Genomic DNA, 26,951 nt, shown 5'->3' with positions numbered 1-26,951 from the left:
CACCCGCAGTTGCGTCTGATCACACAGTCACAGGCTGCGCCCGCAGCTACAAAGGGAGGCGTGATCTTGCAACTGCGTCTCAAATTCCTCTGGAGGGAATTTGCTTCCCCTTCGCTTCAACTGCTGCGTGTGACCGCAGCCTAAGTAGATGGTAACAGGAGCAATGCCCAGCAATCATACAGACGCAGACATCTCATGGGCAACTTACAAGTTAGTTACACAAAGGATTCAAAATAAATGATAGTTGGGGAATACAGAGATGCTAAGAGCACTATGAAAATTCTGTCTCATTAACAAAACTTTTCTTAAGTTGATAAACTAGGTACATGTCCTAAATTTGAGGAGGGATGAACTGCTATTAGAAGCCTAAGATAAATGCAACTCTTGCTGTAAAACCCACATTTGATTCCCTTCACTTACTGCATCAAACAAAATTAAAACTGGTAATTTGCGCTGTTTACGAAGAGACACTGAAAAAAGTGAAGACTTAAAAAAAATTTATTTGTACAATACATGTTAGCAGAAAGCACAAGTCAAATAAGAATGGTCAAAGGATACATTTCCTAGAAGCTGTTAAAAGAACATTAAATACTTGTAGAGTCCACAAATTTCCTTTTTTTGCACAAGAGACATCCACTTGTCCGGCAGAACAAGCAGCAAGTCAGGGTTTTAAACAAGGAGCAGTGTGCTCCCTACAAGGCACCAGCATGTCATAATTGGTCAAACGTATTCCTTGCACACGGCCCATTTCATTCGCCCCCCTTTTCTACCTTCAAGTCACAAAGAGGCTGCTAGCGGAATTAAAGGCACTCAATCCCAGTGCTGCCCAGGGAACATCTGTACAAAAACAATGCAATACTGCAGAATTGTTGCTGGGCCGTCAACAGACATCCTTGGTCAAAGACGTGGAATGAGCTAATGCGGAAGGCAACTCGTACATTCCCAGTTTGAGATTTCTCGGCATTACCTTATTCCATCAAGGTATCAGTTAGTGAAAGCTACCTTTGCCTGCAGAGAACAGAAGCCAGGGGCTCCTTTCTTGCTGTTTAGCCATTATGTATTAGTGTTAGTTGACCTGTAGTTTTCTGGAGATGAATCGCTTGACATACCCTATGAGGACAGCAGCTCGCAAACAGGTTTTCAGCCAAGCTTCACAGTATATCAATTCTCCCTAAACACGTCAAGGGGTTTCCCATTACCTGGCAGCATATACAATGCATTAACAGTATTCAATAAAATGCCTCCGTTAAAAAAACAGGTACCCACAGTTAACACTGTTTGCTCTTCAAGTGTGGGATGGTTCACATTAAAGCTGAAAGCTTCCCTCATAATACCGTCTAGATTAAAAAAAACTTGATATTGCACTGTTATATTATACTCCAGCTGTCAATTCTCATTCCAGAGACTTATAAAACTGTAAAAAAGTAAACTTAGCCATTTTGTGCAGTCTTCAGCATTGCACCCAAGTAGCTGGAATTTGCAAAACCTTCATTACAACTACAGTAGCCTAAGCACAGTGGAATTTCTGCCCAGCTGCCTTCCTTATACAGTACAAACACTGATTGGTCCCATCTTCCGCCTTCACCCTTTGAGTTTCCTCTTCTGGTCAAAGTAGGCATCAAATCGTGAGAGTGCATAGTCCTAAGTGAGATAAAAAGGCACAGTTGGAATTACCAAGCCAGTTTGAAGCGGCCCCAATTTCAGTACACTTAAATAGAACTACACAAACACACGTTTCAGCAATAAAGTCTTAGAGAGATCATTACCAATTGTCTTAGCTTGATCTGTGGTCTACTTATTTCATCTGCTTTGCTACTAAACCAAAGCAACGTTAGAAAGTCAGAAACCACTTTTGAATGCAGCTGTATTACATATATTAAGTCTTATTCAATACCAAATGCGGGAGAATAAGTTCTATATCCCACTTGAAGTCAAATAAGGTACCATTAACTAAAATACACTACTCTGATACAGTTGAAACCAAGCATCTGACAACTGGTGCTACAGCATAAATTTAAAACTGCTGGATTGGTTACCTAGAGCCAAGAATTCAACCAGACCCCTGCTTCCTTCATACCACCCACACAATTAATGCCAAAAGCCGCATGTGATCATTCTCACTTCAGTCTCCCCTCTCCCATCAGGAAGTCACAGACTGACCAAGATGCTCTTGCAATGATACAGGGTTTTGGAAGTAATCTACTTCCCCATAGGATGGGTGCCTCAAGGAGTAAGAACACCTTTTATCTCGGAACACCTTTGATCCCCAATAGTGCAGAATTTAAACGAACTGGGAATTCCTTCCATTTAAGATAATTTCTAATTTCTCTCTTTCTGGGTTTTGTGCAACCATTTTAGTGCTTCTTGAATCTAAGGTACAGCCACATGTCTATATGTACTCAAGAGCCCGAAGCAGTTGTATGGTTCTGTGGCCCATGCTTTGGTCCATAAATACGTTTTTAGCTATAGCTTTACCTATGCTAGTAGACAAATATAATTATTCTGAAGTGAATTTGTAGACTATGGGAATTAAGCATTTCTTGGTGAATGGGAAGTCATCATGTCACTTAAAATTGGCACAAATCACACCCAAATTGAATGATTAGCCACCCACGTGTTGTCTTTTAATTAACAGATATTTGAGTAACTGTACTAATGATAATGCACACCTCTTTTAGATGTCAAGATCTGTAACCGTGACACATACCATAAACTTAAGTATGGGTTGACTGACGACGCAAGCAGTCACTGCACAAATAAAGACAGGCCGTGGAGAGGATGAAATTGGGACAAGAGAAATCCTATTTGGGCTCTTTTTGTAGCAGGAACTCCTCTGCATATTAGGCGACAAACCCCTAATGTAGCCAATCCTCCAAGAGCTTACAGTCGACCCTGTGAGAAGAGCTCTGTAAGCGCTTGGAGGATTGGCTACATTAGGGTGTGTTCCAGGGCTCTTTTTGTAGCAGGAACTCCTTTGCATATTAGGCGACACCCCCCCTAATGTAGCCAATCCTCCAAGAGCTTACAGTAGCCCCTGTGAGAAGAGTTCTGTAAGCGCTTGGAGGATTGGCTACATTAGGGTGTCGCAGGGCTCTTTTTGTAGCAGGAACTCCTTTGCATATTAGGCGGCACACCCCCTAATGTAGCCAATCCTCCAAGAGCTTACAGTAGCCCCTGTGAGAAGAGCTCTGTAAGCGCTTGGAGGATTGGCTACATTAGGGGTGTGTCGCCTAATATGCAAAGGAGTTCCTGCTACAAAAAGAGCCCGGGACATAGTATTTCCCCCTCTTAAACATGCTAATGGTTAAATCGGGGTCCCCAACGTGATGCCTGTGGGAGCCAGGGTGCCCACCAACACCTTTCAGGGCCATTCTCAGATGGTTTGGACGTGAGTGGGGCCAGACGGGGCTTTTGCGCAGCAGGGCTTCTGACTGGCTGTGCAGATTTTTAAGAAATCGCTTTGGGAGCAGCTTGCCACCACAGCACGAGAGTCTTCACTGCAAGAGGACATTTTTAAACAGTATGTTCATTTTAAAAGGCATCCTATTCAACGTAATCTTCAACGTTTCGGGAAGAAGCTAACTATTAGAGTTCATGCATGACATCACAACTTGGCATTTTGCATTCGACTCCCCCTCTTGCGGCAGCCATTTTGTCACGGCGCCCACCACCCAGTGTCAAAATGACAAAGGTGGCTACAGACTCAAAAAGGTTTAAACGAAGACCACTGGTTTAAAGCAAGTGCTAAAATAGTGTTACCATGACATACCATGTATCCAAACTCAATAGATGATATCTTTGCCTGTATAATGGACCACAGACCCCATAAGAAATGAGATGCAAGGGCGAACCTGTCAACAGAAACAATGTAATATTTCAGTATCTAATGTAAACTTAGTTCTTGCATAGCTTGGCCAGGTTGATTTTTTTTTTTTACTGTACCTATCTTGTTCAAGTTGTGAATTTCAAAATGCACGTTTTACTTTCATGCATACCCAGGTCAGGATATGCAAAAAAGAAAAAAAAGGTCCGGTATGCGATGCGTCAGTGCTAGGAGGCCAGCACAGCACAGCACAGCACATGTTTTACTTTCATGCATACCCAGGTCAGGATATGCAAAAAAAAGTCCGGTATGCGATGCATCAGTGCTAGGAGGCCAGCACAGATCATCCCAAGGCAAGGATCAAATAGCAAACCCAATCAGAACAAATATTCACAGCTGTATCTCTGCTGTTCCTACTTTCTTAGCCATATAAGAACATAAGAGAAGCCAATGTTGGATCAGGCCAACGGCCCATCCGGTCCCACACTCTGTCACACAGTGGCCAAAAAGACCAGGTGCCATCAGGAGGTCCAACAGTGGGGCCAGGACACCAGGAGCCCTCCCGCTATTGCCCCCCCCAAGCACCAAAAATACAGAGCATCACTTGCCCCGGAGTCCTTATCTATACCTTGTGGCTAATAGGATGTAGGATTTAATATAGAAAGTAGTTTTGACATTGTGCTGGAAATGAACAGCTTAGTTGAGGTTAGATTATATTAGAGATTCTTAAACTTCAGCAACCTGATGGCCCCCATTTTGATTCCCCCCCCAGCCCTCACGTACCCCCCCCCCTTCTGCTGTTACCTCACATGCCCGAGACAGCCTCTTTTCATAGTGTGGGCGGCATGTTAACATGATGGGTTGGATCCTGCAATCCATAATTACAAGGATGGTGTTTGTTGCCATCTTCCTTCCCCCCTTCCCCCCCACAGAAGTCACAGAACCCACATGGACTAATAATCATGTAGATTAGGAGGCTGTTTGGGCAACGGAAGGGAACATAATCAGATAGAGTGGCAGAAAGGGTGGTTTTTGTCTTCTTTCCCCCTCTCATGGCAGCCTCTGGATCTAGATTATGATTAGCCTACATGGGTCCCACAGACTCAGGAATAAACTTTCTTGGGATAGGAAACAGATACTGGGGGAGGGGAATGAGGGACAGACCCACACAACCGACAACACCCTCCAGTGGCATATGGTGAGATCCAACCCAGCCTACATAGATTCTGCCCTCTCCCATCCATTGGCTATTGTCTAGGGATGCAAAGTGCTTTGTCCATTTCTATGCTGAAATTCTTTACACTTGAAAACAGAATGGAAACAAGTTCAGTTTTATACCTGAAGTAACTATGGCAACTGCATTAGGGCTGTATGTACTTGATGCCGCTGAACTATTTTTGAATTCCTAGGGGTGAGCTGCTGGTTTCCAATGAGCAATCCGCCCATTTTGTGGCAAACCTTCAAGGTGATCTGGAAAGCCAGATGACGGAGGGCCCACAGCATTCTTTATGAGCTCCAACCATTTAGAAAAAAGAGCAAGCTGCCCCCCCACCCCCCACTGCGTCCCTTCCTGGAGAACCACAAGGGCTCGGTTTTTGTGCCAGCTAAATGGGACAAAGAAGGACACACTCCATGTTTACAGGGGACTCCTGGACCACTTTGAGAAATGCTAGGCTCTACTAAACACTACTGATACCTGTTTCGGAAAGGCCTAACTCACATCTTGATATCCATCGGAACTGTATTCAGAATGAAAAGAGGTTACCTGTTGACTTCGATCAACATTTCATCCTCTACTTTGGACTTGTCTTCGTTGCTCAGGTTTTCAAACCCGTTTTGCGACGCAGCCAGGTAACTGGAGATGAAGTGGAGCTAAACGACAAGACAGTAGTCAGCATGGCAACTTAGCCTGCCCCAAGTAATTTATTACTATAATTCTTGAACAATTTCAGTGCCCGTACACAAGTCAGCTTTCACAATAGTAATTCAATGGAACAATGTTCAGAGTCCAAAACTCTAGTAAGGGCAACTTTGTCTGAGGCCAGCCAAGATTCCCTAAGCTGGGTCAAAAGATACAATTCAGTATTTCGATAGGAATACAAGAATTATCACCCAGGCCATGTGCAAAGTGGAAGTTCCTGCTAATAAAATATGCTTTTTGAACAATCAAGGTGCCCACAGCACCCTACACCCTAAGCACAAGCTAAAGTTCAGAAAACTTATTTCACACTTTAGAACAACTCTGAAGTAACTTCTAGGGTGTTGATAAGGTAGGTTCCCTTGCTCGAAAGCCAATCGAATCCGACTCTAGGGTTGCGGTGCTCATCTCCGTTTCAAAGCCGAAGAGCCAGCGCAGTCCAAAGACATTTCCGTGGTCATGTGGCTGGCATGACTAAACACCAAGGTGCACAGAACGCTGCTACCTTCCCACTGAAGTGGTACCTATTTATCTACTTGCAATTTCTTGCTTTCGAACTGCTAGGTTGGCAGGAGCTGGAACTAGAGACGGGAGCTCACTCGTACATGCGGCACACTTGGGTCTCGAACTGCTGAACTACCGACCTTCCACAGCCTGCAGTTCAGCATCTTAACCACTTGAGCCACCGCAGCTCCTAGGGTGTTGATAGGGGCTCATAATAGGACAGTGACCAATATTTTAAAGACTGCAAATAGCCAATAGATTCTAAAGTGGCAGTTCTCAAAACAGTTGTACTTCATTACTTACCTGCTGCTTCTTTGTGGGATACTTCAGGAAGTTTGCCTTGAAGAATGGATATTTTTCATACACGTAGTCATACATCCATTCACAGAAGTGATTCCCAATGTCAAACCCCCTATAGTGAGAACGTTCAATACTTAAGAATGAACAAGCTTACAAACATTTCTTTAACCTTACATTAAAGTACCATGGCTACTAGTGTTGTAATCTCTTCCCCCAGAAATTAGGGCTAGAAATATAGGTATAAGAAGAAGAGATTGGATTTATACCCCATGGCCCTTCACTACCCGAAGGTGCCTCAGAGTGGCTTACAAACTCCTTTCCCTTCCCCTCCCCACCAGAGACACCCTGTTATCAGATAAGAAGGTATCCGATAACTAGTCAGATGATTGGTGCTACCAATCACCTATTCTCCCTGACACCAGGTATTAAGAAATCTTTTCACTGGAGATACCAGCAACTGGACTGATAACTATATATATGTAAAGCGCGTTTATCTATCACTGAGCTACAGCTCAACAGCATAATGATGTGACTTGAATCAAACCAAGGCCATTAATCCAATGCTTGACTTGTAGGAGCTCTCTAAAGTCTACCTCTCCCAGCCCTGCTATAGGAAATCCACTTTAAAAAGTCTCGCTGGGTGTGCAAAATAACCTTCCTCATTGAGGTTGTTGTATGGACAGCATCATGTTTCAGTCTTGTCACTCTACATGTGCAGTGTTTGCACACCAGGTATCTGTGGCCTGGATAGATGCCGTGCCATTGCTACAAATATAAGAGCAGCCAATCCCAATTTAAATGGCTATGAGGGATTCAGCACAGGAACATTTCTTTTACAAGCCTTATAAATACAGAGTACAAGCTATACTACAGATATTAAGCAAACTTCCACATTGAATTGCCAAATGTTTTACACTACCACTTCAACTTTGAAAAAAAATTATTAATGAGAACAAGCTATTAATTGGTTCCAACATTAAGTAGAAAACAATCCTATCCAGTCTAAACATTTAATCCTGGGTCGATTAGCACTCTGGATTGAGCTGGTTTTGGGTCTTCTTACTGTCCCTACAATTTATACACAAACGCACCAGCATTCACTCTAACACAGGGGCACAGTTTCAAAGACTGGTACCCATTTTATTAATCTGTTTTAGCTGTGGCAAACAATGCAGGTGAGCAGCATCCTAATGCCAAAGGTTAGCAGTATCCAAAGAAGATGGTGTTTCTCTCATTGCTAACCAAAGTCACCTACTGAATCCCTTACTACTATACTAGGAAAGCTAAGTGCAGAGTTCTGCCATTTTCCTCTATCTAAAAAGAACTTTAAACTGGAAAGATGAAATGCATGAACTAAAACAGCATTACTCGTGTTCTTGTGTAGCATTTTTATGCTGTAATAGGAAGTGACTGCCGACACAGTACAGCAGACGGCAACTACCGTCCCCACAACAGACACCCTGTGAGGTAGGCGGGGCTCAGAGAGCTCTTTACAGAAACTGCTCTTTTTCATGGACAGCTCTTATCAGAACTATGGCTTGCCCAAGGTCACCCAGCCAGGTGCGAGTGGAGGAGAAGAAGAAGAGGAGATTGGATTTATAACCTGCCCTTCACTACCCAACGGAGTCTCAGAGCGGCTTACAAACTCCTTTCCCTTCCCCTCCCCACAACAGACAACCTGTGAGGTAGGTGGGGCTGAGAGAGCTCTGACATAAACGGCTCTTTTTCAAGGACAGCTCTTATCAGAGCTACGGCTAGCCCAAGGTCACCCAGCAGCTGCAAGTGGAGGAGTGGGGAATCAAACCCGGTTCTCCCAGATTAGAGTCCGCACACTCAACCACTACACCAAATTTTTGCAGATGTCTTTAATGCTACTTTCCAGTATAATTTCACAAATAAGTGAACAGATCACATATTAGGGCAAAGCTAAATGAGACTAACAGCCATCCCTTAGCTTTTTTTAAGGCAACCCTGGGGTGAACAGATCACATATTAGGGCAAAGCTAGACTAACGGCCATCCCTTAGCTTTTTTAAAGGCAACCCTGGACAGAGAAAGAGAATTTGACTGAGGTGAGGGTTTTTTAAATTTCTTTCCTTACATTTTTTTTCCCTGATGTAAATATCCCCCCCACCAAACCCCACTGGGAGATAGTAGCTAGGTGGGAATTAACCATTTATAATGAAAAAGTGGCAGGGAGAAAAGATTAAATACCCCATCTCCAAAACCATGAAGCTGATCTAATCACTCAACCCCAACAACTGGCAATCTTGAATCAAGTGCAGACAAAATAAATTGAGGCAACTAATTAAGCACTTATTAACCCTATAGTTTTCTTTTATTAAAAGCAAGAAGGAAGGTCCAGAACAAAAATTACCTATAATTGTAGCTGCTGTATTCAAAGTCAATAAGCATTAGTTTTTGTTTTTCAGAATCTTCTCTGCCTTCAAGCAGCAAGATATTTCCTGGAGGAAAGAAGAATAAATGAGGGCTTCCAATAGGAGTTAAAACGCTTTGCAGTCTACAATTATGAGAGCACTAAAATATTCTGAACTCTAGACAAGAAATTCTATTCATTCATTTAAACTGCACTCAGGGCTAAACATGCGCCCTGAGCCTGCTTGCGGGGAGGGCGGGGTATAAGTCTGATGATAAATAAATAAGTATTGCCCCCTGCGGAACCCACCCAATCAAGCCTGTTGATGTCTACATATACACCTTTGCACCGTCACAGCTCCAACTATGGATCCAATTGCTGGTTATACTTTATGATGCAATGTGTGGAACTAGATTCTTACCACCTATATATTCAAAGGCCCATCTTGTCAGCAGTATTGAATGGAACATGCTGCTTGACGTTATCATACTGCACAACTTAAAACAGCCTGCTGTATAAAGTTGGTGAGGCTACATGAGACATGATAATTTTGACACAGCTGTAGTTATCTTCCACCTGACACTATTATATACAGCACCGGATATTTCTTACACTATTAAACAGAGGGACTGGATAGTTGACCAATCTAAAATCACAGTCAACTGTATTGTACAATACTGTCAAATAGTCAGGTTTTTTAGTTTGGATTTATGCTACTCTATTGCAAATAGATTGGGTAATTTTTTATTTTGGTTTAGGTTTCATTATAGTTTTTCATCTGGGAAATATACATTCCAAACGATTTTCATTTGAAAATGTCTGCCTTTTGAATGTTCTGGATGGTCCTGGCTTTGCCCTAGTCTTTTGGTTTTCTAGAGGACCTCATCTTTTTTTGGTTAGTTTAAACCTTCCAGTGCCTTCAATTACAATTTTAAAAAATGAAATTAAAAATAAGGCAAGTAGCAGCTATTAAAAATCCAGTCAATTTTAAAAGGCACTTGTGGTAAGCAGGCTGCAGGTCAATTAGTCATATGAGAGATGCCTACAATTATAGCAAGTAGACAGTAAGAGTAACTTGGTATTATAATGGAATTTTAGAAGAAAGCTGCCATGTCTACAAATTGTCATTCTGGACTTCATAGAATATTTGACAATATTTGTCCAAAGTCAATAACAAGCAGTTAACTGACAGTATCTGACTGGTTGACTGACATGCCACTCCTATTTGAATAACGTGCCTAAATATATGGCACGGTTTACTGTGATAATTCCCGAGCCCTCACTCTTCTAATACTTTCTCCAGTAAACTTCATGTCTCCGTATAATCACCAGAGGCCAAATACTGCCTCAAGTACGAGCCAAATTTAAACATGTTTCTGACAAGCAAGAACTTGTTCAAGAGGGACACTGCACGCACCCCAGATTCTTATTTAAATCGGGCTGCTACACACACAATGCTGCTATGTGTACGATGGTAGCATGCCAGCACAGTACTTGGCCGGTCTATGGATTTCTGGCATGATGCAGACACTGTAAGTGAAATAGCTGAAGGCCCTATTTAAATTAGAGGCTGGGCCCACACAACGTTGTACAATTAAGTTTTTTCGTTTTGTGGCATCACATTTAAATGGGGTATGAGATGCTCTTTACTTTGACTAGTTCTTTTAAGACAGGCTACAATTGTTTTCTCGTAAGATATAGGAAAAGTGTATCAGTTGCAAAATAAAATGATGGTACCTTCTTGACAGTCATTATGGCAAAACACAACTGGTGATGGAGTACCTTCCAATAGGGACCTGGAAAAGGAAAGACCAGAGAAGATCAGAGTTCAGAACTGTTCTGTCACCATCTATTTATTTACACAAGAGTAGACCGTCAATAAGCTGCAGTACGTACGAACGGCAATGCAAAAAGGAGGCGTAACTGCTCCTTCTGAAGACAGGGACACCCCACCCCACCCCAAATGGACTGTCTCCATTGTGGAAGCTCAGAAGTTCCAATAAGAGTGACTGCCACAAAGTCTCAAGAAAGGTTTTTCCCTAGCAAGAATTGTTCGCTGTAGAACATCCCGCCCACACAGAAGGCAAGCTCTATGCCATCACTTGCTGGCTTCCACCACCCTGGAAACACTGGTAGTACATGTGCTGACTCTGATCAATTTAACCTGATCACCACTAACCCTTCTTCTGCCATGTCAATTGCAGCCTGAAGACACCTGTTGATATAATGGAGGCATTTGAGTCCTTCCAAATATACAGCAAATGTACAAGCTGTTCTGAATATCCCCATAGCTGTTCATGTATAGATTCCAGTATAAATATGATGTCAGAAGTCTCAAGTATTCTTACGGAAGAAAGAACATTTTGCTGTAACGTATTCAACCGTTTGCCCTGGTACAAAGCTGGGCTGAGACTTCCCACCCACCACAGCAAAGGAATCCAAGGGGTTTAATACACAATGGAATCCACACCCAAGCAGTTCTCTCAGCTAAAATGCAATTCTCACTTAAAATTCCACTTAAAGGTGCATGGTTTCTTCATTTAAATATTACCAATGAAAGTATTTATGGGCAATCACATATTAAAGCTATGAAGCCAGGTGATAATAAACTAGACTACTACCGCAGGTTTTTCATTTCTTGAGGCAGGTTGTAACTCAGGATCTTGTTCAGTTTTCTGACACGTGACTCCCTGGTAAACTTGATCCTCATCACTTGGTTTAAGTACCTGTGAAAAGTGATTTACAATTTAGTATTTGTAAACTAGAATGCCACCATCTTCTCTTTTAAATAAAACTATGGTTCAATAAATTAGTACCTTGTCACCCCCTGAGGTTAGCTTAAGGAAAAATCTTCCTACTATACACAGTAAAGGGGCCTGATTCCATGACATTCTCCCTATTGAGCTTAAATAAGAGCCATCCTACCGAAAAAAAATCTTGGCTATCATGCCAAACTAACGTTTTTATAAGATGACTAGGAGTAAGGCCCACTGTGGGAAGAAATACAACAAGCTCTAGAAAGAAGCTCCAGGCGAGTGGCCCAACGGTGGCTGGTGGAGCGGATGAGGGAAGGGGAAACGAGAGGGAGGCGAGCCATGTGTGTTTCCTTGTTTAGCTATAAGGCAGGGCTGTCTCAAGCAATGTTCCCTCTAAGCTGTGGAGTCTTGTGAGCAAAAATTCTGCTTTGTGAGTTACTGGCTTTAAAGTTGTGAGCCAGTGATTTGGCTACTGCATAAATCAGTTAGCTCTGGAGCCCTCCTTCCTGAGCCAAGGCAAACGTGTGTGAGCTGGAGGCTAAAAAATTGTGAGCTAGCGCACACTAACTCAGCTTAGAGGGAACACTGGTCTCAAGTCATTTTGCTGCCTCAAGTGGGTAGTATGGGAGGAGAGCCACATGGTAACAGGTATGGTTCCCTCCAACCCTATGTTGATTCGGGGTTATGCAGTGGCAGCTAAGGTAGAAAAGCACCTCCTCCTATGCCAGGTCTTCTGGGTTCCAAGGGTCTGGAAAGCGGCTCCATAGCCAGTTACAGGGCTGCCAGCTCTGGGTTGGGAAATAGCTGTAGATGTGAGGGATAGAGCCTGGGGAGGGCAGGGTGTGGGGCACAGAGGGGCCTCAGCAGGGTATAATTCCATAGAGTCCATTGCCCAATGCAGCCATTTTCTCCAGGAGAACTCATCTTGGAGATCTCCAGGTGCTGCCTGGAGGCTGGCAATACTTAGGGGAGGGCCAGACCTGTAGATTTGAGGGGTAGAGCCTGGGGAGGACAGGGTTTGGGGGTGTGGAGGGACCTCAGCAGGGTATAATGCCATAGAGTCCACTGTCCAAAGCAGCCGTTGTCTCCAGGAGAACTGATCTAATGTTGGAGGAGAGGGCCAATCAGGCCGCATATGCAAACGACCTCTGTGTTCCGACTGGGTGGGGGTGGGGGGAGATGATGTGCGGAATGGAGCGAGGCCCAATCAGCCCGCATACGCAAATGACCTTGAAAGGCTGGCCCAATCAGGTAGAAGGTGATTTGTCAGAAACATGGCTAGCCTTTTATATATATCTAGATAAATAATAAAATTAAAGTTACTTACTTCTCTATGGTTCCAAAGAGCCACTTGGGTTCTTTATTAAAAGGCATTTTCATACCATGAAATCTAGCCATTTTTTCAGCTATTTCTGCTGATATATCAGGCAAGCCTAGTTCCTCAGTGTCCAGCTTCCTGCTCTGGAACGTAACAGTACAAACGGAGGAAAGTTAAGTGTCTTGAAAATTCCAACCAGTGATTTATTTTTGCCAGAACCACCACTGTGGAATGACAAACTGCAAATATTAGCAAAATGGAGAGTGGGGCGTGTTCTCAACTTCTGCTATTCACTTCCGTACGTTCACACCTTAATGCTAATTTTTTCAGCTGCTCTAGAGAAAAAGGGTAGACCACAGTTTACTCTATTTACTTAGTTGACATAGGAGGTTAACATCAGGAAACCTGAGATGAAGGCTTATCCCCCTCCACTGCCACATCCAATTGTAGCACCAAATTAACAGAAACTATTCCTACAAGCTGCAGATACTTTACTCCCCATCTCTATTAGCAAAGCAGCGATGACCTGGTCATGATGAATTACAATATCTTCTACACTACTTAAATCATAGTGTTGACTAATTATAGCTGTCACTTACAGGAATAAATTCCTCCAATCGGCCTTGTGGAAAGATTCCATAGAGTTTTGGTCCAAGAGATCTCTCTGCAAGAATGGCAAACATAACACTCTCAAGAACAACAGCTTCTGCACCCTAAAGAAAGCAAAACACAGCAGTTGGCACACAAGCTCTAATATGAGACATAAAAAAACAAATTATAGTTTGGAATAAACATAATTTGCATTATATACAGCTATCAATTAATTTAATAGAAGATCCTATCTCTGGACCTAATAGGATATTGTAGAGTGTTCTCCTTTCCAAGCTTGCTCAGTCTAACCAAAGGTGCAATTTAAAGGAAGCTGAATCTGTTATTGTCCACTTGAAATCCATGGAGTCTCACCAGCAGTACCATTCTAAGAGCACTTTTCTGGGAGTAAGTCCCACTGAATAGACTCGAGTAGAATTTCTCTAGACTGTAACCTTACTTACAGTTCTAATCTTAGTTTTACTGTACAGGTTTTACAGCAATGAAACCACAAATTTAAGCATAAGTGCAAGAATTTTTTTTTGGGGGGGGAAGTAGGATAGTAAAAAAGGTTTAAGTTGAATGTAACACGGAAGTTCGTACAAAATGTACAGAACAACATAGGGAGGGGAAAACAAACCTGACCCAAAAACTGGAATCAAGAACCAAAAGGGTGAGAAGAAAGTCTAATGAAGGGCCAATATTAAAAACCTAGTTAAAACTTATACTATACAAAAATGAAAGTATTTATTAGAAAGACCGTTAAAAACCTACATAAGGGCCCAATGAAAGCCTTGTAAAAAACTGTAGCCTAAACACAAGGGCCAATACATATGACCTGATGCATTTCTGCCCTATTGGGGCCTTCTTCAGAGGTCAAACAATATTGAGGTACACATAACTTAAATACATATTGCAATAAGATAACCAGTAAGTGAATATTGGACCAGGAAGAGGAAGGTTAAGCAGCAAGATCTAGAGACACATGACAAAGATGTTTGTGAGGCCTTCAAAGGTGAAAGTCATGTGTCTGGTGCCAAATGCACAGTTGAATTAGAACATCTTCCAATTTAGGTCCAAAAAACACCTGTGTGGTTATCAAAGTCAGAGCTAGAGTGTCCTCAAGCAAATAGCTTGTACAACTGCATAAATACAGCAGATGGGCTATATCAAACAATACACAGATTAAAGCAAGGTCAGACAAACATGCAAAAGAGGGAAATTTACCAGGCTAGTTATGCATAAATCATTGTGTGAAGAGCTCTTGCAGTTCACAGAGATTAGTCATTAGGAGGAATCCACTACTAGCAAAAGTTGAGATATACAGAAACTAATACAATTAGTAATTAAGGTATTTTCAGCTAACAGGAAAAAGCTTCTCAATATACCTGGTCTAATTAGAAGGTAAGATTCTTACCAAGCTATTCAATCCTTCCATAGATAGGGGAAAATCTACTTCTGAGGAAATCTGTATCTCACTTTCTGCTAGCAGTGGCCTATTAATCACAATATTTATGAATTTACATTTCTTGAGCTTTAATTTATTCATAAATTTGTCATCGTACCTAACTTCTTAGAAAACGGGATACTCCTGTGCACACTGATACGTTAGTGAAATGGCATCACTCATAGATAAGGTAAAGGATTCTGCAGAGTTGGGAACTCCCCAGGTATGACAAAAGTTAGGTTGTACATAAGATATACCCCATCTATTAGAACTGGTGACGTTCTCTGCCCTTCAGGATCCACGGAATTAACAGAGGGCAGTTTCACCAGTCCCAAGAAAGATACCCCTGTCCCGAATTATACTGCTCCGGTACAAGGTTAGATAAGCACCTTTGTGCTCACTAGGCTTTAACTTGAGCACACGGTACAACTGCCCTAGACTATTGTGGTACAGGACTAGGGTGTGTACAGAGCTATTTATCTAATTCCAGAACTCAGTAGTGTCACACTACTGTGCTATGCTATTGCAGAGAGGGTAGTCAAGGGCTATCTTCCTCCCCCTCAACCCCCACAATGATTTTTCATGGTCCCAAACACGCAATATTAACTTATCGCTTGCTTGGGACCATCAAAATCTTTTGTCACGGAGATTAATTTGGAATTTTCTGTATAACTCAATTTTGAAAACTTGACACTAGAATACAGCCACTACAGATATAAAGTGGGTTGAAACTAACCACCTGGCAATACTGACTCTGAACACTACACAGATTTTCACAGTCCAAACAAACTGGGATTGTTTGCTGTGAGACAAGCCAGTTGTAATATCAGTTGCCAAACAACTGAGCTAGTTTCATTGAACATTAAGTATCCTTAGGTCATGTGAACATTAGAAGCATTGATAGGATGGTAAATTTTACCATTACTACATTTGCCTTAAAGGAGAAGTCCTTCTGATGCTGACACAGAACAGAACTAATTTTTAACAGTCTGATAGGCTTTAATACGCTGATTTCTATACATTTTGCAACTGTATTTTTTAGGGGAAGCAATTTTCACAACCACAATGAGAGGGGGCTTTTATGTTCAAAATATAAGCTACTGAAATTCCTTCTGAAACACATCCAGGATTAATGTTTCACACTTCCCTCCTTCCTTAGGAAAAGCTCATGGTTATCTATTTGACTACTTTTGCCATGGAACAGGAAGCTCTGGTATTCTCCATTATTTATCAACATGAAGTAGATGCTGAAATGAACAAAGAGGTTACTTACTGAGGTGTCTGAGTTCTTAATATTCACACTACTATACCTTATTATTCTGTTACATGCTATAATTTTACTGGAACAATGTTAAAGTATCATGATCTATCACCATGCAACATACTACCGAATATATTTATAATAAATGTTTATTTATAATAAACATGTAATGAAGTAACTTCTTGGCATGATTTTGACACCAGGACTACTTTTTTGGTTGGATTCCTTCCTCTTAATATTTCCACTGAACCTGTTCATGAATAATGCTACATATATCAAGCCCACACAGCAAACATTCAAGTTAATAATTCCTACGATGAGAGAAAGCATATTTGTGGGAGCCAAAAAGTTAAGAATACAGCCTGTATCTGCAGTAGCATCCTACTCAACCAAGGGCTAATAGCAGGAAGCAACTATGTTTGCAAGAAGTGCTGATATATTACTGACATGGACTTACTATGACAGCCCGATTTGTACATCTTTTATACTGTTTTAAAAGCTGAACAAGACCATGCTTCCATTCTGTTTAATAAGACGATAAAGCAGCCCCCCCCCAAACTTGCTTAACATAAGTGCCACACAGAATAAACGTCAGATGTTTGAGAGCCGCAAGACATGAACAAATATCACACACACATTTTTTTACTGGAAAATGTGCAAATTTGCTTTTTATTAACATTATAAATGAGACTGCCAAAAATAAAAACAAAACGGGTAAAAACAAATATTGATAATGATATTTGTCCAATGATATCTGTTTGCTAACGATATTTGTCTAAGAGTGAGAAAGAGAGAGGTGGAAAGAAAAAATGAAAGAGGTGGAAAGAAAGACAGAGAAACAAAGAAAGCAAATAGATGAGGGGAGGGAGGGGAAAGGAGATATAGATAGAGAAACAAACAAAGAAAGCAAATAGATGGAGGGGGAAGAAGAAAGGAAGAGAGGAAGACAGAAAGAGAGAGAGAGAGAGAAAGAAATGTGGAAAGAAAGTAAATAAATGGGGAGGGAGGGAGGGAGAGGTGGAAGAAAGCAACTTTAACTTGTGTTCTCCAACCCACACCCCACCATGCCCCATGCCAGCCAGTTTGGTGAAGGGATTTAGAGAGACAAATGTTGCCTACAAGCTGGTGGGTGGGGCTCTGGGGCGGAAGCTTGGAGACCAGCTTTAACATTAAATGTGTTTTCCAAGCCCCCCAGTGCAGCACAGGTTTCTCTTGGAGAAGGGATTTAAAGAGACAAATGCCTTCTCCGAGCCAAGCCAGCTGGCTGGTGTGGCAGAGCTTGGAGAACACATTTAACTTTATATGGAGAGGGAAGGGAAGGGGGGAAGGAAGGAAGGAAGGGAGGGAGGGAGAGGGAGAGAGAGAGGGAGAGAGAGAGAGGGAGAGAGAGAGAGAAAGAGAGAAAGCAACTTTAACTTTAAATGTGTCCTCTGAGGGCCCCCCCCCCCCCCCCCTGCCTGCCTTGGCGACAGGGTTTAAAGAGAATGCCTTCTCCAAGCCGGCCGGTGGTGGTGGTGGGGCCTTTGAGAACACATTTAGAGTTGCTTTCTTTCTCTGCTTCCCCGCACCTCAAGCCTACCCAGGGAGGGGAACAGAAGACGAATTCGGGAGGCATGCCTCCCCCTTTGCTTCCCCAGCCGCCCTGCCAGGAGCCGCACAATATGTGTGAAAGAGCCGCATGCGGCTCCCAAACAACAGTGTGGCCACCCCTGCACTAAAGCAAAGGAAAAGCTTCCAAAAATATCCCAAGGTTGTCAATTTATACAAATCATTTACTAAATCAGTCGTTTATAGCATTGTATTCAGGAAAGCATATCAAAATGAGCTTAAATAAGAGCAAGGAAATTGCTGAATTACTTTCATTATTCTACCAGTAACTGCCAACAGAAGTACCCCTGTTAGTTTGGGAACTAGTTGGTTAAAGTCACCACACAGCAAATACATTGTGCTTTTTATATCAGCCTGACACAGAAACTACTAAAAGGAAATATTTACCTGTAAGTCATTTTCCTTCTGAGCCTGTCCAGAGCCTCCTTTATTACAGGACCTCTATAAATGAGAAGTCAACATTTACAGTGAGATGCTGAACATCAACACAACGAACAACTTGCAGCCACCACAATCAGGGGAGTTAGGAAAGCCAACTGTACTGTACTTCCTTTGCCTTTACAGAAAATCCTATACACAAGCACAATTCCTTTTTCATTCCATAAAGAGACGTTACTTCAGATACTTCAAAAGGATGTGCCACTGAAATCCAATCAGGCTGCTATTAGCAACAGGCTAGACAAGACTACTAGCAACCGATGTGATCATCTGTGAATACAACCATTGGGAACCAAACATTTCTTCTACACAGAAGGATCCAGGTGAGAAAGTCCAAGTGTGGTTTTACTACAGTGGTGTAGCCACCTGGACAATATGCACAGTGGAAGGAATTACATGATCCACTGCAACATACAAAAAGACCAGCTGGAACAATCTTTTCTCTAGTTAGAAGGATAAAGGAGCAATAGCTTATCCTAGTAGAAACTTGTTACCTTACAGCAGAATGCTGTGACCATTGCATTTTAGATATGTTATGTCACTTCACAAAGCAATGTAAGAAAGCAAAGCCTTAATCAGTTCCAGACCTAGAAAACTGCAGCAAACTCAACACCCAAGAAAAAGCATTTTCCAAGGTTCCAAGCTGTGATTTAGCTTCTGGACTCAATGGCACATGCTTTTACTGTGACTGCACAATTTAAATTGCAGCAGGGATGGAAAACTTTGTAGTCCATTAGGGATTTCTGAGCTGGTATAGAATTCCGTATCAGAGCTACTTGGTTTTAACTAGATACCCCACAAGGCAGCCTTTGCTTTTAAAGTTATGAATATTAATGAAAACAGTGAAACCAAGTAAGCTCTTCTGCTCTAACATTCCCTTTACCAAGAACAAATTGAACGAGTTGCTACTGGTCATTTAGAGTATTGGCGAAGATACAGAATTTGTCAACAGCTTATTTGGTTCAAAATGAAATATCCCATTTTCCACCCAGTGAAGATAAGTTTCAGAGGGCAGCCGTGCTGGACTGCAAGTAGAAGAGCCGGATTCAAGTCCAGCAGCACCTTAGAGACGGACAAGATTTTCGGGGTATGGGCTTCCAAGAGTCAAGGCTCCCTTTCACTCTCAAAAGCTTACCCTGAAAATGTTGGTGGTCTTTAAGGTGCTACTGGATTTGAATCTAGCTCTTCCACCTAAATGCAGTAATTCTAAAATATTGTAATTAGCAAAGGTATGTAAATCATAATTAATTTCAGTGAAAATGTAATTTAACTTTATTCACAAAGGAAAGCAAACGGCATAAAAAAACTGCATTATTGGACTACTGTTGTGTCACTAGTACTATTCTAATTCACTGGCTTCACCTGGTCCAGCAGTCAAAATTGCTTATCACCCAAAAGTATTTCCTGCTTAATGCTCCCTTATGATGGTATAATCCTCCATAAGAAACAAAGCGGATTAAGAGAGGGTTTTTCTAGGACCTCAAGAAGTATCCCCTTTTAACCTACTTGGATCACATGTACTAAAAGGATTCTTATGCTGCTATACTTCAAATAGATGCCTGGGAAATATAACTGCACAGCTGGATTGAGGTCTGAGGAGAAAGAATGGGAATGTGAAATTTGAGCGCTATCATGGAAGAACAAATCTAAAGGGCGACTTTGGTTAATTTAGGCACTGCATAATCTAAAGGGAGACAAGAACTTCAGATAAAAGGGGGTTAACTTCCAAGTAATTTTGTTTAGAATCAAAGCATCTGAAAGAGCTCTTTCTTTTATTGGAGTTGACTCTGTGCTGAAACAAAGTAAAGCAGAGGATTCTGTATAATCACACAATGTATGAAGACTGCACTATATCTGCTAATAAAAGCTTGAAGATGACTTGGAAACATTAAAGCTAATATAGTTTTACAGATTTCCTTTAAGTGTTTTTAAAGCAAAAATATTGAAACAGTTCTGATAAATAGTAGCTTAGTGCCTTTCTTGAAACAGAACTCTCTGTAACTGCGTAGAAACAATGCCCAACATCCAGGGAGATTATGGAACAGTTGTTGTATACTTCCTACTAAAGCTAGGGGAGAATAGGTGTTACAGGAAAAAGCTATTTTAGTGGTTGGACAGCCTAGAATAGAGGCTACCGATAAGCAGGCATCTATAAACCATGCTACCATCTTTGTGAACACATGTCAGATTCCTTTCTGCGTATTAGCTGGAGCTGCTTTATCTGCAGAAAGCTGACCTGTAAATATAGGGAGCTGCCATCACATGTCTCAGTTCTCACAAAAGAAGCAAAGCTATAAGCGCTGGTAAACCAAGGGGTAAGGGAGCTATATCTAGGGTGTTATTTTATGGTGATAACTGGAGAAACTACTGTCATGCAGAAAATTTTAATCTTATTTTTACTGTTATTGGCAATTTTTTTAGTAGTGTCTGATTTGCCTATTGGAAAAGAAGTACAGGAGTAACTCAGCAACCAAAATGAATACAGGTCCATGCTGGGATGTATATTTTGTTTCAGACTAAAGAAACAATGTTTGGGGGAAAAAAGTAAATTTATGTTGAATAAAGGACTGGAATATAAATGGTTTGTTTGCCATTCAGTCATGTTTGACTCTTGGCGATTCTATGGGTCAGTTCGCTCTACGTTTTCCGATATCTTGTCCTGTTTCTTTGAGTCGTTCCATGCTCAAGCTGGTGTTGACTTTTATGGTGTCTAGCCACCGTGTTCTTTGGCAGCCAGGTTTCCTTTTGCTGCTAACCGATCCAAGCATAATTGCTTTTTCTAGTGAGTTCTTCCGCATGACATGGCCGAAATAAGTCAGTCGCGGTTTTGTGATTTATAAATGGTTTAACCACTTACAAATAATGCATGAATCAGATTGACAGAACTAATTTGGGGAGCTCATGAAGATAGCTACTTTTGTCTTCAACATATAAATTTACAGCATATAAATCTTAAATACTATATTTATCAGCAAATACAAGTCTATAAATAGGAGTGCAGACTGTAAATCTAGGGCTTCAATATTACAACAGTACTTATACTGATGTGTTAAGCATAGAACAAACAGATCTAGATGCAATTTTATCATCTTGGAAAAGCAGATTGTAAACTTGACAGCTGCTATCTTGTAGAGTTTCCAAAGCACCTCTACAAGATCAACAGACTCATTTCTAACCCTTATGACAAGATGAGCGCTTAAAATTGGCAATTTGCTACCCAAATCAGTGTTTTATTAAAATTCAGATACAGAAGCTGCAATGTTGCAACTTGCCTGAATAGACATGCTTCTCAGGACTGAAAAACAGAATGTATAGGGTCAAATATTTTCATCGATTTAACTAGAGACTGAATTCTGAATCTGAACAAAGCTACACTAGAAAGGGGACAACATAAGAAGCATTATTACTACAGGTCCTACAAAAACCAAGAACATCCTTTTTTCTTCTGATCAAGTTACCATTCTCTAAGGGAGCAGAAGGAAGGAGATATCCTTAATATACTATTTCAGCATTCATGGGTACAATTTAACTGCTCAGGCATTAAAAATGTTTTCAAGGTAAGTATTTTCATCATAACTTGACACCCTGAGTCATAAAGAAATGAAACTCGCAGAGAATGCTCCAACTTCAGAGATCTCATACTATACCGTGAATCGTGTCTGTCACCTGGAAACCAGAGTGCTCTAGGCACGATCGCATGGACAAGCCTGCAGCAGAGAACACATGCACATACGACTAAAATGGTACATTACCCCCAGAAGACCTTTAACGCCACCCAACAAAACATGTGCCCCTTAACAGGAGTTCAGCTACCAATATATCTGCCAGTATCAGGCATTTGCACTACTTCCTTGCTATAAAACATTGAGAGCAAGAATCACATGAGTAATAGAGTATTACAATTACAGCATTCTACACTTGCAAACCAGGTATGAAATACCACAGAATTGCAGTCAATGCTCCTAACTTTATTCTCTGATGAAATGATAATCAGAAACTAAAGGAACATTCAGTAGTCATTGTTTCCCTAACATATACAATATTTTGATTTGGCTATTAATAACAGCAAACCAAATGTTTAGACTTAAGATATGCAAAGATATACCAAGTCTCTCTTTACTTGGGGAACATGGAACCTATACAACAATTAAACATTAGTATGAACATAGCAATCTTACAAACATTAGCTTTTTTTTGTAATTGTACAATATTTAAAAAGTTCCATTTTATTTCAACCCAAATGTAAATACTTTTCTTGATAATTACTACCAGTATTTATAAAGAAACGAACATGAATTTCTTCACTGAATGAAAATAACACCTCAACCTAAATACTCAGTCCAACAGAAATTCAAGTGGTTTACTACACACAACAGGATTGAACTGCTGCTATGAAGACATGTCCTTTTAAGTTTTAGGAATCAAGGAACAGAAGTTTGAATGTGATGTGTGTATTCAAGCACACATTTAACTAAAACTTCAGCACAAACGAAAAAGTGGGTCAGCTATATGGTCTTCAAGCACACATTTAACTAAAACTTCAGCTCTTCACAAACGAAAAAGTAGGTCAGCTGTATGGTTTGAGATTCTCAGTTTGCATCAGTCTCTGCCAGGGCGACAATTTATACATATCAGCCCAACTCAGCTAACTTCTGCCCCCCATTTAATACATGTATAAAACAGTGGCTTAAAATAAAAGCTAATAAGACTGAGGATGGAGGGACCCATGCCCTTTCTACATGGTAACTTCAGTCAACTTTAACCATTTGTACTGAACAGCAGGTACTGACATTTGTGTCTTCCAGAATTTGATGCTGAAGTAGGTTTAAAAATAAAAAAAACTGAAGTAATTTTTAATATGAAAGTAATCATTTTGAAGCTGGAAGCTTCCCATTGACTTTTGAATGTTTATCAAAGGGCAAAAAGGTGAAACTTTTGGTCCTGTGCATCTGAATTTGACAATGGAAAGAGTAGTGCTTTCTGTATGCATTTATAAAAAGAAAAATCAAGTTCTACTTGAAAAGCCTTCTGTTTAGATCACAAAATACAGCCTGTTGTATCTTTAATCCATACAAACAGCAATTGTGAAATCAGTAATAAGATAAAAAGTTACTGCCCACTTAATTTGTGCCCATAATTTAAACCAGCATTTCAGGAACTTTTTCAAAATATGAATACCTCTAGGGGAAAAAAAATCTTTATATCCAAAATTAAATAGGTCTGCAACCAGGAAGATCCTTGAAGTCTCCGATAAAAAAATCTCCATCTACAGAAAAATCAGTTTGCTTATGCATTGAAGATTGGTCTAGAAGAGACAAATGTTTATATTGAGACCCTCCATATAATCTGAAAGTTTTACCTTGGAACTGTCTCTGCTTACTTAACCCTTAGTGAACTGCACCAACAAGAGCAGTCATTTCACTGCCACTATGGAAATAAAGGAAGTTAGATATCTCAAAAGATCTTAAAAACCAAAAGAAAACAAGGTTATGATGTTAACACTCAAATGATTGGTCAAATCACACCTTGAAAAAAATTCAGGGCTCGCTTGCCATTCTTCCCCCCAGGAAACTACACAAGAGGTAGCATGGTAAAAATATGAACACTGAGGGGAAACACCATGCATCCACATTCTGATTCATGATTCCATGTTATAATTATAGCAAAGTTTTTCAGAGTATAACAAAATGTGTTGCATATCTTTATGAGCTAAAACTAAGCTCCTGAAAACACTGTACCCTTTTTTGCAAGTGGAAAAATTAGCAAATTAGTATATTACTTTTTAAAGATGGCCTTCATTCTTAAAATGTAGCCTTCCGTTTATAAAACAACTAATCTGTCATTGGAAGATTTAATAAAACTAAATGAAGTTACACTGGTGTGGCTTATCCTCAATGTTACTGCTGCTCTGCAGATTTCAGACCAGTTTTACTCCTGTACGTTGCCAAGATAGGCAAGGAAAATCTAAGTCTCAGCCATAGATTTCTAAGTGAACGTATTTTATGTTCTGCAACACAGAACCCAACAGTCATGCATTTGATACATTCATTTGTGATCCAGTAATATCCTCATGACGTTCCCCAACAATCATGTAAAAAATGAAAGTACAGTAATAGCAAACTTGAGTACAGGCAGCCAAAGTTCCCTTGGAGGATTCAAGTATTTACAGAGAAGGAGATCAATGCGGGAGGAATCTCTACCCTACTTCTATAAGCATTTAGATGTTCAATTTCCCTACTGGGGATTTTCTATATAGAGGTTGATCTCATTCCCTTGCATGAGAGTAGTATAGAGAAATTAGCCCTTCTGAGAAGCCTGTACCTTAGGGAAGAAAGGGAGTACTATGTCTCCAGCAAGATTATAACCACTATGGTTACTGCCATTATTAACTTTTAATGCACGGCACAGTTGATAGTCTACTGGGGATCCTAGGTAAACACATGCTACTGAAAATATATAGCACAGGAACAAAGGCAACACAGTTGGAAATCCAGGACTGTCAGTATTTACACAGACAGCAAACAATTTTAGTACAAGCCACTCGGCATCCAATTTCCCCCCCACAAATTCTGTAATGACTAGGACTGAAGACCATGTTGTGTGCACTAAAGAGGAATAGAACAGTTCTATACGCACTTAATCAGAAGCAAGCTGCACAAAGCCAAATGAGACTTGCTCCAGCATATGCAGAGGGATGCATTTTGCTAAAACCTCTGCTAGGTTACTTTATCAGCTGTAAAGATACACGTGTCTTGGAAGAATGGTTTTAGAAAAAGACTGGTACACTATGGTTTTCTCAAAGTTAGTGATACTCACTACTCACAGATAATTTACTACCAATGCTGATTTCTCCCCCCCCCTTAACTGTACAAAATTTAGAAAGGAGAAAACTTTTGATTATTAAAGCTCCAGATGATACCCACATGCATTACTGATGAAGATGAAAAAGCAAGTCACATCATAGCTGAAAACTCCAACTGAAGTTTTTGGTTTAGAAAGCCTTGCAAATTCTAAGCACTTAGACAATGAACAAACCTAGATGGAATCTAGATAGCTATCCCAACAGACACTTCTCAACAATAAGATCATATTTCCTGCAAAATCTACTTTCAGTATTTTCAAGACTATAATCATGAAAAGTGTCTAAAGTCCCGCCCACTCCCCCCAAATACTCACCATCTGCAGAATTGCACCATATAAACGAAGAAGAATTGTGCGTGGTTCATCACCAACAGTTTCTATGGCATCTGGTAATGAGCACTGGAATAACATGTTGCTGAGGCCTCCTCTGTCAAAAGAAACAAGAGATGATCAATTCTAATGATCATATGGTAGGTTACTCCACACAGAAGCATATGGCGATTCATACTTCACGGCCATGAATAACTATCTTTGAGCAAATGTGCTATTCAGCACAGACCCCGCTTCTAACAGTGGATTTTAATCAATATTTTTTAACATTTTTCAAAAGTATTTTGTAAGCTGCTTTTTTTTCCCCTTTGAAATGTTCCTTTAAAAAAGCACCAGAAATTCTGCTCCTAGGACTTAAAATGGAAGAATTGAATATTACAAAAAGAACTTTATTTTGTTACCTGATTACAACGGCGAGAATACTCTATGCACAATGTTGGAAACAAGAAAGAATTCCAGAGTTAGAAGAATGGATACAAAAAACTTTGTTTATGGCTGAGATGGACAAAATTACGAAAAAATTGAATAACAAAGAAGATCAGGAATTCTATGAGGAATGGAGAGACTTTAAAATTTACCTAGAAAAGAACTGGGATGTAAAGCACAATCTATTATATTTAGAACAATATTGAAACTAGAATATGATGTTATCTTAAGGTGTACTGGAGTGACGAGGGGGGAAGCATTGCGGGAAGCCACGGGGAGGGGGAGAGTAAAGTGGGGATATTGGGGGTAAAAATTGAAACATTAATGGAACTGATGACATGTCAATATTTTCATGAAAAATAAAATTGTGTTCAAAAAAAAAAAAAGTATTTTGTAAGCTGCCTCAGGCAAGTTCCTGGACAGGCAACCTAATTTTTTTTTCTGAATAAATTTCCAACAACACATGAAGCTGCCTTATATTGAATTAGACCACTGGTCCACCAAGGTCACTATTGTCTGCTCCGACCAGCAACAGTTCTCCAGGGTCTCAGGCAGAGATCTTTTATATCACCTATTACCTGATTATTAATTTTTACTGGAGATGCTAGGAATTGAACCTACTACCTTCTGCATCCAAAGCAAAATACTGTGAGCTCTGTCCTATAGGATACTTTATGAACACACAGTTTGTACTTAGTTGTAACAATTCAATATATAAAAATGCATTTTAGAATTAAAATTAATTTGTAAAACAAAATTTATAACAAAATATAAGGCTATACAGAAACCTGACTTTCTGTCAGGACCCACAGCTAAGCAACGAAGTACACGCTTCCAGGAAGGTTTTACTTTTATTGAGAAGCCATAGATGCGATAACAAGAACACTATTAGGAATGGCGGGATACCCGTGCACATAATAGGATATAGGGCATTCGTATGCCCCCCCCCCAAGCAATCACCAATTAGGTGTGCTCCCACGCGCGGGAGACTGCTGGA

At 40.6% G+C, this 26,951-nt stretch overlaps 1 protein-coding gene across 1 annotated transcript in view; it reads right to left on the bottom strand.

Annotated features, from left to right (window-relative positions):
- Positions 1 to 532: 532 nt before the first annotated feature.
- CHKA (choline kinase alpha) overlaps positions 533 to 26,951 on the bottom strand; it is a 36,089-nt gene continuing 9,670 nt past the window's right edge. Inside the window, exons 2-12 of the mRNA XM_015429260.1 lie at positions 25,514 to 25,625; positions 18,287 to 18,340; positions 13,595 to 13,708; positions 13,005 to 13,138; positions 11,543 to 11,647; positions 10,659 to 10,717; positions 8,922 to 9,009; positions 6,549 to 6,657; positions 5,589 to 5,695; positions 3,770 to 3,851; positions 533 to 1,641 (exon numbers count right to left, since the gene is read on the bottom strand). Coding sequence (XP_015284746.1) covers positions 1,582 to 1,641; positions 3,770 to 3,851; positions 5,589 to 5,695; positions 6,549 to 6,657; positions 8,922 to 9,009; positions 10,659 to 10,717; positions 11,543 to 11,647; positions 13,005 to 13,138; positions 13,595 to 13,708; positions 18,287 to 18,340; positions 25,514 to 25,625 — 1,024 coding nt within the window. The 3' untranslated portion in view covers positions 533 to 1,581. The remainder of the gene's footprint in view (positions 1,642 to 3,769; positions 3,852 to 5,588; positions 5,696 to 6,548; positions 6,658 to 8,921; positions 9,010 to 10,658; positions 10,718 to 11,542; positions 11,648 to 13,004; positions 13,139 to 13,594; positions 13,709 to 18,286; positions 18,341 to 25,513; positions 25,626 to 26,951) is intronic.

The sequence above is a fragment of the Gekko japonicus genome, unplaced genomic scaffold (genome assembly GCF_001447785.1).
Source record: "Gekko japonicus isolate JY-2015 unplaced genomic scaffold, Gekko_japonicus_V1.1 scaffold3793, whole genome shotgun sequence".
In the NCBI taxonomy this organism is placed as follows: domain Eukaryota; kingdom Metazoa; phylum Chordata; class Lepidosauria; order Squamata; family Gekkonidae; genus Gekko; species Gekko japonicus.
The sequence above is the reverse complement of the archived record's forward strand: the minus strand, read 5'-3'. Positions and strand labels throughout refer to the sequence as shown.